Source organism: Quercus lobata, unplaced genomic scaffold (genome assembly GCF_001633185.2).
Source record: "Quercus lobata isolate SW786 unplaced genomic scaffold, ValleyOak3.0 Primary Assembly Scq3eQI_257, whole genome shotgun sequence".
Taxonomy (NCBI): Eukaryota; Viridiplantae; Streptophyta; class Magnoliopsida; order Fagales; family Fagaceae; genus Quercus; species Quercus lobata.
The window spans coordinates 23,617-38,909 of NW_022154832.1; the positions used below are offsets into that span (position 1 = coordinate 23,617).

A 15,293-nucleotide genomic window follows, 5' to 3' on the forward strand; every position below is an offset into this window, starting at 1 on the left:
AAAAAGAAAAATTGATACATTTCAATAGGCAATCTTAGTGTTCTTTAAAAAAAAAAATGGTGTGGAAAATTAGGTACTATAAGAAACAATTTCCTAAATTGAAAAGTTTTGCACAGCGTAAAAGAAACTCCAAAGACTCTGGAGAAAAAAAACGAAATCTCCAAAACTCTCTTTTAAAACTTTACAAGTTCAAAGTCTTTGGATTTTATATTTGTAATTTTCGAAACAAAAAAGTATATAAATTTAATTATCATTATTTGAACAATCATGAGTTTAAAATTATCAATTTGTATTTTGCTTTTGATCAAAATGGTGGCAGCGTAGGCCTAGCAACCCCATTATGTGTAGGAGACATTTGATCTAATTTTGTTTTTCAAATAAGAGACTCCAAGTTTTGGTTATTTTTCTCTGAATCTTTTGAGTCTTTAAACTAAGGGTCTGTTTGGATAGAACTTATTTTGCTGAAACTGAAAACTGAAAATACTGTAGCAAAATAATTTTTAAATGTGTGAATAGTACCGTGGGACCCATTTTTAATGAAAAAGTTGCTGAAAAGTGTAATTTGTGGGTCCATGAACAGTGCACAAATGCACTGTTCACTATGGAAAAGTCAAAAAGTGCGGCTTCCAAAAAAAAAAAAAAAAAAAAAAGAAGCCTGAAACGCGTTGAAGGCAAACGTGGACGCAAGATAAGCTGAATCCAAACTCCTCCTAAATATTATTAAAATTTGAGTTTACAGGTGTTATGTCCACTATGTCAAATAACTTAGGTGACTGAGAAGAGAGGGAGCATTCAGTACCCTAAGTGATGTCTCTCTTTGTTCAATTATTTTTGGGTAAATTACAACTTACCCATTTATTATTTGGCCAAAATTTAAGTTATTTACCTATGATTTAAAAGTTGGCACTCTACCCATCTAAGGTTTACTTCCTTAGGCTTCTGTAACCCACCTATATACTTTCACTGTAAAAAACACATAAAACATAACAAAAGCATAAAAATCCAGATCTAAAAGCATATTTCTAAAAACATACTCTAGTTAGTAGTGCAAAAGTGCAAAACGGCATCACTTTTACATTAATCACGTGTATATTCAGAAAATCAGAATTTTTTTTTTTTATTTTGTGTGTCAAACGGACACTTTATGGAGAGCCCAGATGCAAGTGGGCCAAGATCTGAGTAAATATATGCGCCCACCTAACCTAATGGGCCCAACCCAATCCATCAACGCTCTTCAAAGCAACTCTTCTTCTTCTACTTCTTCTTCTTCTTCTTCCACTACGCCACAACCCAAGTCCTTCTCAGTTCTAACAATGGAGAAAGGGGGGTTCGAAAGTTACAATTACTCTGGTCATGGAAAACCTCTTATTATTAGCTCCAGTAAGTACCCTCACCACTTAAAGCTACAGTTACATTTGTTATTTGCATGTATGTACATCTTGACATCTTGTGAGAACTTTTAGGAGTATTTACAAGGCACTAAATTCTTTAAGATCATATGGGTCATTTCATTTGCTTGTACAATTTGTTGCGTTGGTTTTGATTTGAGCACGTATTAGAGAGAGAACTGATCAGCAATATCGTTTTTTAATGTCTTGACAATGGAAGATACCTCAATAGGGAAAAAAATTGCTACTTTAAAACCATGTGTTAGAGATATATTAGCCCATTAGTATATGTGGTTCAGCATCATAGATCAAATATGTGGGCTTGTGATATCTACAAATGCTATTTTTTTGGTACCATAGTTCTGTATCAACATGACAAATCTGTGGGTATTTTTTTTAGTTGGTAGTTATAATCAGCATTTTATAGTCAAATTGCTTCTCTGCCAAAATTTGAGTATCTGTAATTGCAATAAACAATTCAAACATTTTCCCCTCAAAATTCTTTGACTGGGGTATAATTTTTTGGCTACCAACGGGCTTCACATATTAATAACAAGTCTTGAGATTGTTAAATAATGGAAAAAACAGTGTCAAATATTCTTTTCTTTTCTTTTATTTTTTTGGTGCTTTTGTCTTAAAAGCCCCAACCTCGGAAGAAGACTCACTTTTACTTAAAATGCATGTAACACAGTGATAGCTATATGTTGTAGTAGTTATAATTTCTGATGAAGAATTCAATAAATTTTTATCCTAAATTTGGCTTGAAAATTCATATTCTAGTGTTATGCTTTACCTTTGGCCATATATGCTACCACATATTTTGCATTGGTTCTATCTCATTTGTCAGTTCTGGCTTTCCTTTTGCCCTTGAAGGACCCTGAACAGAACCTCTCTTTCATGTTGTATTCATGGGTTCTCAGGACAGCTCAGCTGTTTCTCCTGAGCTTGCCCCCTTTATTCTTATTGCCCATCACTTTGACATTGTTCATGTTCACCCCTTCTATACAATAATGGGGTGGTTCTGCTGTTGGGGTTTATGGGGAAGGGGTTTAGGCCCCTTTAATTCGCCAGATTGATGGTCTAACATGGCAATATGCACAAGACTTGCTACCAAGTGCGATACCCAAATTGGATGAGTAGTTTAGACAAAATAAAAATGACCCAATTATAGTTACTGGAGTCTGAAAATATTTTTGGAAATGGAATGAACAAGACCATGATTTACACTTCATGTGGAGAAACAATGGCATGGGGTTTACCTACAAGTTTGGAAATATGAGTTTGTAAACCATTCTAGGAATCAAGACAGAGGAATAGCTTCAGTGCTCATAAAATTTTGTTTCTGTGGAAAGTGGAATTTTTTGATAAATATTCTTTAGCCCATCTTGTTCGTCGGTAACCTCTTTCAACAGGGGACGCATTGAAGTTTCTTCCTTGACATCTCTCTTTTCAGCCTTGGCCTCAGAATCATCAAGGTAGTGCTCATAGAAATATGAAATAAAGCCCCAAATAGCCAACACCATGGAAATCGCCTTTACCCCATCCATTTTGTCATGAAAGAAGATTGCGGCTAGAACTGGAATAACAGGCAAACCCAACACACTTATGACATTGGAGAACAGGGAAGACACTTCATGTATCAAGCCTACTGCGCCAATATTGAAAATCTGCCAAGCTATAGCTGTCCAAATCAAAGTACTGACATAAATAAACTTCCCCAGTTCAAACTCGTCCATCTCTCTCTTTAGACCTTTCCACTCTCCGCTAGCAAAGAGCCCCACCAGTGTAGCACAAGTTGCTACCAGTGACTGATAGATTATCATTTCCAAAATCACTGTAAATGTTTCCCTTCTTAAAATCTTATGGAAGGAGAGCTCTGTAAGGGAAAGCATCAATCCGAATCCAGCAGATGCACCAACAGTGCAAAAGAGTCCAATTTCATAAATCACATTAGAGTTTCCGGTGGGGTTCATAGAATTGGTTTGAAATACCAGCAGGGCGGAGGAGATGGTGAGAAGGACTAGAGAATTGATTATAAAAGGAGTAAACTTCTGGGAATTTATAAGGAAGGAGAAGAAAGCATTGAAGGTCAACTGGGATGCGCAAATAAGTGCAAAAGTAGATACTGGAAGGTGCAAGAGCCCAACCGTATACATCATGCTGTTTGCTGCCTGAAGTACACCTAAAGAGACATATATCAAAGCAAGGATTAAGGTGGAGGGCTCATTCCTGTGGATACTGTTTGTAGTAGTCTTTTCAGGTGGAGAGATGTAGTAGTAAGGAATGATGATTGGGAATCCTGCAATTTGCACTAGTGTTGCTGTCCATTTGCTCTTTCCACCTTTGTCATAGTAGAATCTTCCCAAGAGTATAGCTGCTGACTGGCCGGAGAGGACAAAGAGTGTAAAGATGGTCATTCGGAGCCACTGCATAAAGGTTCTGGGTTGTGAGATTGTTGATTGGTTGGTGGCATTGATATGACCAGGTGTGTTTGCTTCTTCAGCTTCTTGAACTGGTAAGAACATGTAAAGGGATTACTAGAGGAGAAACTTTGCTATCTTATGAATTCCTTTTTAATTTTGATGTGTATTGCTTTCTAACTAATTAGTTTGTCAACAAGCATTATTTTTAGCAGCATCAATAAACACACTCAATCTATGCTATTAATAGGGTCCTTTTTATTCTGAAAAATTGAAGGTCTTCCACTGAAGTGTATTGTGCTTTCTTTGTTAACTCTTTATGTTTTGTACTTTTCTGGCTCCCTTATCTTTATCAAAAGATTCAAAACTAGTGATGTATAATGTACAGAATATAAACTATTTTATAACATTTCATGTGGCTCTATTCCCATTTTATTGCTCTCTCTAGTTATTAGTTAGGGATGTGCACCAACTCGACTCAATGCCTTGGGTGGGTTTTTTCGTGTGTTGATAGATTGGGTTGCGTTCTAAAACTTTTTCAAAACTTGGTTTGGGTCAGGTTTGGTTTGGCAAAACATTTGACCCAAGTAACTTGGCCAAACTCATGCAATTAATAGTTTATAAAACCTATATTTATTTTAAGTTTATTTATTTTTAATTCATTTGGATTTTGGGACTTATTTTATATATGTTGAATTTATTTTGGTATTTGAGACTTAGTTTTGATAAAATTGAAATATTATTCCTAATTGTGTAAATTGAAATCATTTATATAATAATGGTCTTAGATAATTCAATGAAAACATTTTTTTTGTTTGTTTATTAGGTATAAAAAAATGAGTCCAACCCAACTCAATCCCTGTGGTCAAATTGGTTTGGTTTTTAAAGTTGTCCTGAGTTGAGTTGAGTTAGATATTTCTCAAATTGAGAAAGTAGAATTAGATTGAAAAATACTCGAAACCCAGCCCACCCATGCACAGCCCCCCTAATTATATGTGCTTTAACTAAGAAGCATGAAGCATGAGTATGGCTTGTGAAAGAAATGCTGATTTTGAAGCAATAGAGTACTAATTACTAAACTACTAATAATAAGCATCTACATCTATACGTAGAGTGAATATTCAAACTAAAATTGATTAAATATTACTTCGAAATTTCTACGTTAGTAAAGAAACACATTAGTATAAACCTTTTATGAAAAAAATTATCTGATGATTTTTTTTCTCTTGATCTACAACTCCCCAATAACTATTTTTACTTTTTTATTATTAGTTTTTTGGTATAGTTTATGTTACTTAAAAATTTGATAATTTGCATCTTGAATGCCAATATGATTGTGAGACCGTCCTAGTAAGCATTGTGTTTCTAGAATGTAATTCAGAACTCCCCAGATGAGCTATGACAGCAGGATTGTGTCATCAGCTCATCACATAGAGGACACTTACTAATGCCTTTCCTACTGTTGAGACTATAGAGTTTGCACTTCCTGTATAAATTATTTCTTAACGGGTAATGACTATCGTACACAGTGTGTACGTATATACCATACAACAAGGGCTGAAATTGTGTTTAAAAATTTAAAAATTGTATTTTACATTTCACATTTCAATGGAGTGTCTATGGCAGTGTGTGATAAGCTGTGTTCAACAAAATTTACCGTTACTTACATTGTGAGTTGATTAGTGTGTTACAATACTGCTATACAGTTTTCATTCATATCCATCAACTGCTATGCTACCAATTTCAAATTAAGAGAGATCTACGAAAAGCTTTTGTAGAAAAACGATTTTAATATTTCTTCCTTATAATTTGGAGGGGAACAAAAACAGAAGGGAAAAAAGAAAGAATATACAGATGGACTGGAATATTTAGCAAAAAGAACAAAAAAGAAAAGAAGAATATACAGGTTAGCTGCTTTTCTTATCTAATCTTGGGAAACAGAAATTTGACTTACCCGTGACTTGGAGTTGCAGATTTTGAGCTTGCCCCATGTTGAAGGTGAATATAGGGGGGAGAGAGAGAGAGAGAGCCTTTATGCACAAATAAATTGAAGCATGTACTTGAACTGCATGCAATTTATGGCTGTAATGGTTGTCCAACTCGAGTGATGTAAGGTCTTATTCCATAATTAACACGTTATTGCATCATTTTAAACATTTATAGCTTTTCAACAATTGCAAAATAATATGGGCTCAATCACAATCGTGATCCAATATCATGATAGATATGGTTTAATTCGATGATTTATATTTCTTGGAATGAGTTTTTAAGTTGTATGGATTTCATTTTATTTTACTTTTTGTAGGTAGTACGATGCATATCATTAAACTATGTTGGGATTTTGTCAAAATTATACCATTTTGCAGTAACTTTTTTGTATGTAAATCATCAATGCAATTGCCAATTTCACTTAAAAATTGGTAGTTTGCCTGATTTGCTTCAATTGAATATATGCTTCAATTACAGGACTACATGAGAATTAATTTACCCTAGAACTCCCATGATCTATTTAGATAGGCACGTGTTGTTGAAGATCTTAAGCTTTTTAAATGTGGGAAACGAAATTTGAGAGAGAGAGTTTATACACTTGAAAACTTAGTAGGTACATGGATTGCATGCAACTTGCATGGTTGGTGATGGGTTTCCAGTACCTATAATAATATAATGTGCAGTCTTATTCCATAACTAACCCCTTATTGCACATTTAAAACATTTTCTTTCTAATAATATTTGAAATGGTTATATCATATGAATGGTGTCATCATATCATTTGAATCATGTTAGCCTTTATTTATTTATTTATATATTTTTTTAATAATAGTTACAATAAGTGGGTAGGGGAATTTGTATCCTAATTCTCATTATTAATAAATCAGATTAGATAATACCACTTAACTACAAAGTGAAAAATTACACAATAAATAAGGAAGAAGATTGAGAGATATGGTAGAGATAAGTCTTACCAGTTTATCTGCTTGACTAATACTACTTAATTAGCCATTCCATACAAGTAGAATGATTCGAAAGTCTTCTTTTGTAGAAAATTAGCCTTACATTGATCTAAGCCTATCTTATGCATTCATTATTGTAGTCTAGGCAAATCTTTTTCATGATCCATTAACCTGTTGTAGTGAGGAGGCATTGGAAGCTTCATTTGCATTTCTATCTTCATGCTGCTTGGACTTGAGATCATTAAGGTATTGTTGATAGACATACGAAACAAAACCCCAAATAGCCAAAACCATGGAGATCACCTTTATTCCACCAATTTTGTCATGGAAAAAAATTACAGCTAGAACCGGAACAATAGGCAAACCCAAAACACTTATGGCATTGGAGAATAAGGAAGACACCTCAAAAATCAAACCTACGCAACCTATAGCAAAAACATCCCACATTAAAGCTGTCCAAACCAAAGTCATGATATAGGATACTTTTCCTAGTTCAAACCCCTCCCATCTCCGTTTTTAAACCTTTCCACTCTCCACTAGCAAAAAGTCCCACCAAAGCACCTAAGGTTGCAACCAGAGACTGATAGATTATCATGTCCATGACCGCTGTAAATGTCTCCTTTTTAAAAACCTTTTTGAAGGCAACCTGTGTAAGTGAAAGTACCAAACCATATCCAGCAGATGCACCAATAGTGCATATTAACCCAATTACATACTTTCCTTTAGAAACTTTGGAGGAGTCTGAAGAAGGGTCTGTTTCAAAAACTAGGAGGATGGAGGATATAGTGAGAAGGACTAGAGAATTGACTATCGAAGGAGTGAACTTTTGTGAGTTAAGGAAGAAGGAGAAAAAAGCATTGAAGGCCAACTGTGATGCACAAATGAGAGAGTAAGTAGACACAGGAAGGTACATTAGCCCAGTTGAATACAAGAAGCAATCTGCAACAATAAGTAGACCAAGTGATACATAAACTGATACATGTACCAAGGTGGATGGTGGTTTAGTGTGGATAGTGGTGGCAGTACTGTTTGTTTTGAGATTTTTGAGTGATGGGATGAAATAATAGGGAAGAAGGACAGGGAAGCCTATGAGTTGCACAACCGTTCCCAACCATTTGCTCTTTCCACCTTTGTCATAATATAATCTTCTCAAGAGTATTGATATTGACTGGCCAGAGAGGAGAAAGAGTGTGTACATGCTTATTCGGAGCCACCATCCATAATTTCTAGGCTGAGTTGATTGGCTGGTGACATTTATATCCTCTGTTGTTGAGTTTGCTTCTTTCGCTTCAAGCTGAGCTGCTAAGATCACATTGAAAGGACAATTATAGTTGGAAAAAGCTATCTTTGTGAGTTTAGCAAGTGTTAAAAAAAGTGATCTTTTTTTATTACTCTTTATTTTTAGTTTATTTTGTTAAGCCACATAAAATAAAATAAAATTGATCCTCTCTTCTAAAAGATAGCATATGGAATCATACGAATACGAATGCCCTCTCACATAAAGGGGAGATCCACCATTATATGAAACGTAAATTACACAAGTTTATATACAAAATATCTTAAGTGTAATACACTAGGCTTTCTAATTGAATTTAAACACTTGGTTATATATATAAAAAATTTAATATCCCTCAAAAATATAACACTATTTATGTCTTATTGGTCAAAATAACTAAACGTTTGAATTTAATTGGAGAATCTAATGTAATGTAGCTAATTTTACAATTTTGTGTATGATCTGGTTCTTGAAAAGGTCTTTCATTCAACCTTTAATAAAACACTTTATTTTTTCTAACCAGAAAAGAAAGGACATACAGTTCTTGATTTCCCTTTCTAATTTATTTATTTTTTTCTTAATAATGGTTAGAGAGGAGAGGTCTTATATGCATATAATAAGTTTCAAGCCAAAAAAAAAAAAAAAAGTTTCAAGCCATGGATGCCCACTTGCCCACAGCAGGAATGGATATATCATCTTTGTGGGCCTAGAGTACGATTATTCTTTTCAACGTTTAATAATGGAAGTTACACAAATAATATTACGTTATCATATCCTATATGGCACTTAATTCCAAATCTAAAAAATTTAAAATGTTAGGGAAAAAGAATTTGAAAACCCAATATATATATATATATATATATATATATATAAAACTTTGAGAATTAAAAAAAAAAAAGATAAATTGATGACTATATATGACAAGAGGAAAGTATTATTTCTTTGAGAAAATCCAAAAACCAATCATTTTGATACAAAAATAGTGCATTCAATTAGGCTTTATCGAAAATACTTAATATTATATTTTACTCACCAGATAATTTTCAAATTATGATTTGTTATCTGCTCTCTTTATAATATCAAGATCCAAACATACAAACATATATAGTTAGCATATACATAGTTTTTATTCTCATAACTAAATTTAGTAATTCAACTAGGAAAAAAAATAAAAATAAAACAGAGAACAATATAAGTATTTTCACACCCAAAGTTATAGCATTTTGTAGTCAAGAAAACAAAATTATTCATAATAGTGATCTAAATAAATTTTTCTTTTTAAAATTAATTTTGGAGAGAGAGTGAAGACATATGGGGGTGAGACTTGAGAGCCCTTGTCTCAATCAGTATCACAGGTAGATTGAAAGACCTGGAGGAACTGGTAGTTTATTAACAAGTTAACAACACTTAATTAAGTTAATTGAAGGCTTCAATATTGTAGCACCACATATATTTAGGTATCTATTAACTAAAAAGGTCTTTTAAGTTTTAATCTATCCAAAAAAAAAAAAAAAAATTAAAAAGGTTTTTTATTATAGGGCCCTGAGTGTAAGATATTTGGTAATTTGCATTTTTGGGTTTTCTATGGGCCAACTTAATTTTTAAGAGAGAATTAGGGTGGGGTTTGGATACGAGTTTTGCGTTTGCGTTTTTTTATTTTTTATATATATTTTTTTTCAAGCCGCGTTTCAGTGGGACTTGAGCAGTTACTGGCCTTACGACTATTGTTCATGCACTGTTCATAAACAGTAGCGGCAACTTTTGACTATTCTTCTGCACATCCGTGCACTGTTCACGGACTTACAAATTCTACTTTTTAGCAATTTTTTCATTAAAAATATTTCCCATCGTACTATTCACACATTTAAAAATTATTTTGCTATAGTGCTTTGAGTTTTCAGCAAAATAAGTTCTATCCAAACAGATCCCTAGATATCATTTTTGGAATGCTAAACTTCAAGTTTTAATTATATATACTATAAAATAATTTAACTATATAAATTGTTCAAAAAAAAATCCTTGGGGCCGGGGCCATGATCCCCTTGGCCTCAATATACTTCCTTCCCTGCCTAGGATGCTTCTTCACTTAGCATAGGTGGCACCTTCGTCGCTATGAATATAGATTATAGGCATGCATAGTATATATATATACCTATAATTACATCCTAGAGATATTCTATTACAGAAATGTGATTTTTCCTGAGAGAATTCCATCAATATAAGAGAAAATAACCATATATTGTTCTTTAAGACATAAGGATTTCTTCAAAGGTGATGTATCATGTTCAAGTTCAACTATTTTACTGCTGGATAGTTTTTAAAATATCTGTTAGTTGCTATCATAGCAGAAGTAAGTTCAGAATTACAGAAACAAACTTCTCTACCAAAATCAAATTAAATCGCTCTCTATCTCTTGTAACTTTGACTATTACAAGGTCAAGAGCTTTGTAGTTTAATTAATACTCCTAATGCACAAAGTATTTTGTGGTTTAGAGGGAAAAGAGTTGAAACGGTAGAATTAACAGCATTTTGTAATTATCTTTAAAAAATAAAAATAAAAAACCTTTAAAAGACTACAAAAAATAAACTTCTTGCTCTTTGGTAATAAATTTATGAAAATATGACTTACTCATGATATGGAGCTGAAGTTCTTGAGCTTCTTTCATGTCGAAGTTGAATGAGTTCAAAGATGTTTTAGAGAGTTAGAGATGGAGAGAGAGTGTGTGTACACAATAAGTGAATCTTGTACATTTATAACTTCTATTCTGGCAGTAAATGGGTGTCGCAGTCCAATAATCAATTTTGTTGCTCTATGGTCACCGTTTCTTCTTATCATTTGACAAATATTCAAGGGAGAGCCAAGTCCATACAAATCATTGGAGCAAAGCGGTGAGGATATATTTGAAAATATTATTATTATTATTATTATTATTATTTTGTTGATGTCAAATTCGGTTGCCATAACTCCACTAAATGTTTGTATGGCTATCAATTTCCTAGAAAAATCAATATTAAGTTGTCCTATAAGGCTATAATGATTTTTAATTGTTTGTTTGTTGCTTGTTGTTGTTTGTCCCATTAGGGGAATAACTTGTTAATTATCACCTTATGGGAAGTGATTAAAAAAAAGATGAAAAAGAAGAGATTTAATATAAACTAATTAATAACCTTCACTTCTTCATGTTTATGAGAGCATCAGTGTTGGTGGTGCCAAAAATGTAATAATATGGCATTACAAAAAACTACTTTATCTATTTTACCACATCATTTTACAAAACACCCATCATTAGTGATTTTATTTTAGCATTTAATAAAATAATATAAACAACACAATCTGTTACAATAAACAACAACCATTACTACCTACAAAATAAAATAATATATATATATATATATTTTAATAAAATATTAGATTTGCTCCACTGATGCTGCCCACTTTTGCTACATTTTGATGGTAAATTTATCATTTTAGCAAAATGCTTGCACCAATACAAATGCTCTCTGGGTAGTTATTTAACTAGATTTCATATGGATCACATTGGTTAATTATTTGCAAAGGCTAGCTCAACCAATTTCTAAAGGGTTGGTGAGAATATTCAATGCAAAAAGATATAAAAAAAAATTACTTTATGGGATAGCAATACCTGCTTTGTCTCTATTACGTAGCAATAGTGCCATATCATATATATATATATATATATATATGTGTGTGTGTGTGTGTGTGTGTTGTCTGGTGGTTCCACGTCAAGGTGGCTGTATAGATTTTCAGCGTATATAGGCTAGAGGGATATTATATCAGCTGCCAGCTACAGTTGCATTCAATCATTTAGGGTTTTGAGTTTTGACAATTGCTGTAGAAACTCTGGTGCTGGAGTGGCACTTGATTATCGAAATATTATCAGCTGTTGTTCTTTCTTTTCTTGTGCCTGTTTCTCTTAATCGACGAAGAGAATTCAGTTCTTAATTTCGTGAATGTGCATGGTTTGTAAGTGGATGTATGTGCATAATGTGATCTCAAAGTGCAAATATATCCATGCGGACCATGCCTACATATAGTACTACTAACAAAATAAAACCTATTACAGCTTTTTCATTCCCTAAATGTCACGCACAAAATTCCTATATGCTTTTTCTTTTTTCTTTATTTTTTTTTGGGTTAGCGTGTTGAAAACTTCAAAACTCTGTTAATAAGGCACGCAAAAGTATAATTTAACCATGTGATGAAAAAAAAAAAAAAAAAAATCTAGAGACACAAAAAAAGTATCTCAACATTTTCACATCTCTTATTTTCAGTTGAGGTAGCATTAACACTTAAGTTGTTATGAAAATGTTGTGACAATTTATTTTGCTTATAGAACAATTCCGTGATGGATTAAAGAAATCAAAAAATGAAGGGAAATAAGAGTTGATAGTATCATGAATCAGAGCTCTATTTACCCAAGGCAGTTCCTCAGGAATAAAATTTCAGTGGTGAAATTGATAGTAAAAACGACTCTAATTGAACCAAAGAGAAGCCCTCAGTGATATACTAATATGTCCTCCCAAGTTGCGTAAAAAAAGGCCATCAAAAAGAGAAGTAGAAGAAGCAGCATTGCTTGGAAACAAAACAAAACGAGAGAGGCCAAAGAAGATTTGAGTCAAAGACAAAGTGCAGAATCTAGGCTCAAGCAACCCAGTTTGAGACTTTGAGGTTAGCTTGGCCTCATCATCAAGCCCTTTCCTCAAGGATAAACTGGATGATGTGTACAATTTTTACCTCATGTGTTTTAGCAATTATATGCCTTCCAACAATAGCCAAAAAGATAAAGACAACTCATTTCCTTTCAAAGTTATTTTTTTAACCCCTTGATTTAAGTTTCAGTTGACACTTCAACAGTTCAACTTTGGACGCTCATTTCATGAAATTAATGGTCACATCACTACTCACTCACTCACTCCACAGGGGTTAATAATGGCCAATATTGACAACTCAGTTCACACTACCCATACATATTCAACGGTTTTAGGTCCCGTGATTAGGATCTAATAAGTGTGGATTAGGACCTATTTAGAATTTTGAACCACTTTGAGGGAGCTGCCTAGACATGACAAAACGGGCGGGTCGGGTCGGGTTCGGGTCGGGTCAATCGGGTCACGGGTCAAACGGGTCATGGGTCAAAAACGGGTCATTTTAAGCGGGTTGAAAACGGGTTCGGGTCAATCGGGTCGGGTCGGATTGACCGGTATTTTTCACATGAAATTTTTAATTTTTTTAATTTTTAATTTTTTTTATAAAGAAAACAATATGTATTTGCCATTTGGATAGTTATGCAACATATTACTTGATGTAAAATGCATTATTTTGAATTCACTACTTATATCAAGAATAAACTCAGTTAAACTTATTAATACTTATTCAATAATTTTAAAATTATACAAATCCTAACATTGCTATCTAAAACAAAACAACACAAAGACAAGTAAAACAAATATACAAGTTTTATTTTTACACAATATCAACATTCCAAAAAAAAAAAAATTACAAATAACTTATTGGATAATTCATTTGATAAAGAATAAAAACATATAAGAAAGTTACAATTTTAAAAATTAATTTTATAATCTATTATCAATTGTGGTTGACACTCTATTGCAATTTGAGATATACATTAAAGTTTGATTGCTTACTTATTTATACCTAATCTCTTTTATGAAGATCATATCATTGTTAAGCAGCACACACTCTAGGAAATATCATAATTTATTTTGAAAAGCCATTTATTTTGAACATAAATTGTTAAAAAATAGATCTAAACATTCATAATTTATACTAATTTGATATTTTGGCTTTACTACTTTCACACTTGTGAATGTGTCTCACACATATCTACAATTTTAAATCTGCTTTTAACTTTACTGTAACCAGATTATCTTGGCATGTACTTTGCTATTTGATATCTAAAAATCTTTACTCATTACAGAATGCTCAACCATTTATTTTTCAATTAATTTGCATGCAGTTATGTAAATGTATCAATTGTTTCCTTAAAGCTCACAATAAACAATTAAACCAATATTGTCTTAATTTCACTATTTTTTTTACCCAAAAAAAAATTTTTAAAAAAATGGTTCAGGTTTGGGTCGGGTCGCGGGTCGGGTCGGGTTGACCAGCAAAAAACACGGGTCGGGTCACGGGTCAACCCGTTTTGCTTCGGGTCAAAAAAATCGGGTTCGGGTCGGGTATTTTTCGGGTCGGGTCGGGTCGGGTCAGAAAATTCTGACCCGTTTTGCCATGTCTAGAGCTACCTGTGGATCTTCGCTTGGATGAGTCCCACAACTTTAGTAGGTATAAGAAAAATTTCTGAGTCAATCACATGCCAAAAACTAAATGAGTTTTTCAAGTTGGTTGCTCCTTTTAGTCATTTTCATTTATAAAAAAACATAAATATTGCCGTGTTTATGGTTGAGATTGATAGTTGTAAAAAACAACTTTTAATCTCAACCATTAATTCAAAAAAGTTAAGAAAAAAAATTAAGAAATGTAAAAAGTGAAATTTAAAAAGGTGAAAAGTGAAAAAAAATTGTAAAAGGAGATGAATGAAGGGTATTGCACTGGATCCTAATCCGTGTTTTGACTACTTTGCTACAACTTTTGACAACCTATTTAGGGTTTGATAATTGTACGGGAATTGGGCCCTCGATACAGGGCTTGGGCCCTTGAACCCATGTTCCTCGAGTCCAAGCCCCATAGCACGTCATACAGCCGTCCTCGTACTTGGACCCTAAGCCTCGGCCTAAATTCCTCTGAGCACAACTTGGGCCCGAGAACGCGAAATAAGACCATAGTGAACACCTTAAGCAAACTCCCCCGATTGTTTCTGACTTGGATGGAAGAGTCCTTGCTCGGAAGCGCACCATGCCCAGCTGCTCGGCCGTGCATTTAACAAACGTCACTATTGAGCAAATGTCGGAAGTGGGAATTAGTTCCAATGCCACTCTCACAATTCCAATGAAACATCCACTTTGAGATGATGGAATTGGACCTCCATTCGCACTAAGATGGAGAAGTAATCATAACTCCTCCACTCATCCTAGCCTATAAATAGGAGGAGAGAGTGAGGAAAAAGGGGTTGGCAATTCTGGGAAGAGTGCTAGGAAAAAAAAGTAAACACTTAGAGAGAGCAAGGGAGAGATTTTGTTAGGAAGAGAAAAAGGCGCGAGGAAATAGAAGTATATTTAGGTCTGCCGAGTATAGGACCACCCTCAGTAAGAAACCCAA

At 33.5% G+C, this 15,293-nt stretch overlaps 1 protein-coding gene, 1 long non-coding RNA gene and 1 pseudogene across 2 annotated transcripts; 1 reads left to right on the forward strand and 2 right to left on the reverse strand.

The window, feature by feature from the left end:
* Nucleotides 1–2,568: 2,568 nt before the first annotated feature.
* On the reverse strand, nucleotides 2,569–5,835 carry LOC115973460 (purine permease 21-like). Its single transcript, XM_031093727.1, has 2 exons — nucleotides 5,763–5,835; nucleotides 2,569–3,900 (listed from the first exon to the last, which is right to left on the reverse strand). The coding sequence occupies exons 1-2, from the start codon at nucleotides 5,797–5,799 to the stop codon at nucleotides 2,708–2,710; spliced, it is 1,230 nt and encodes a 409-aa protein (XP_030949587.1). The 5' UTR covers nucleotides 5,800–5,835; the 3' UTR covers nucleotides 2,569–2,707.
* Nucleotides 5,624–5,976, forward strand: LOC115973467. The gene is made up of 2 exons (XR_004087722.1): nucleotides 5,624–5,714; nucleotides 5,782–5,976. It is a non-coding gene; the product is annotated as an uncharacterized LOC115973467 (long non-coding RNA).
* A 709-nt stretch (nucleotides 5,977–6,685) lies between these two features.
* LOC115973464 lies at nucleotides 6,686–10,790 on the reverse strand (annotated as a pseudogene).
* Nucleotides 10,791–15,293: the final 4,503 nt, after the last annotated feature.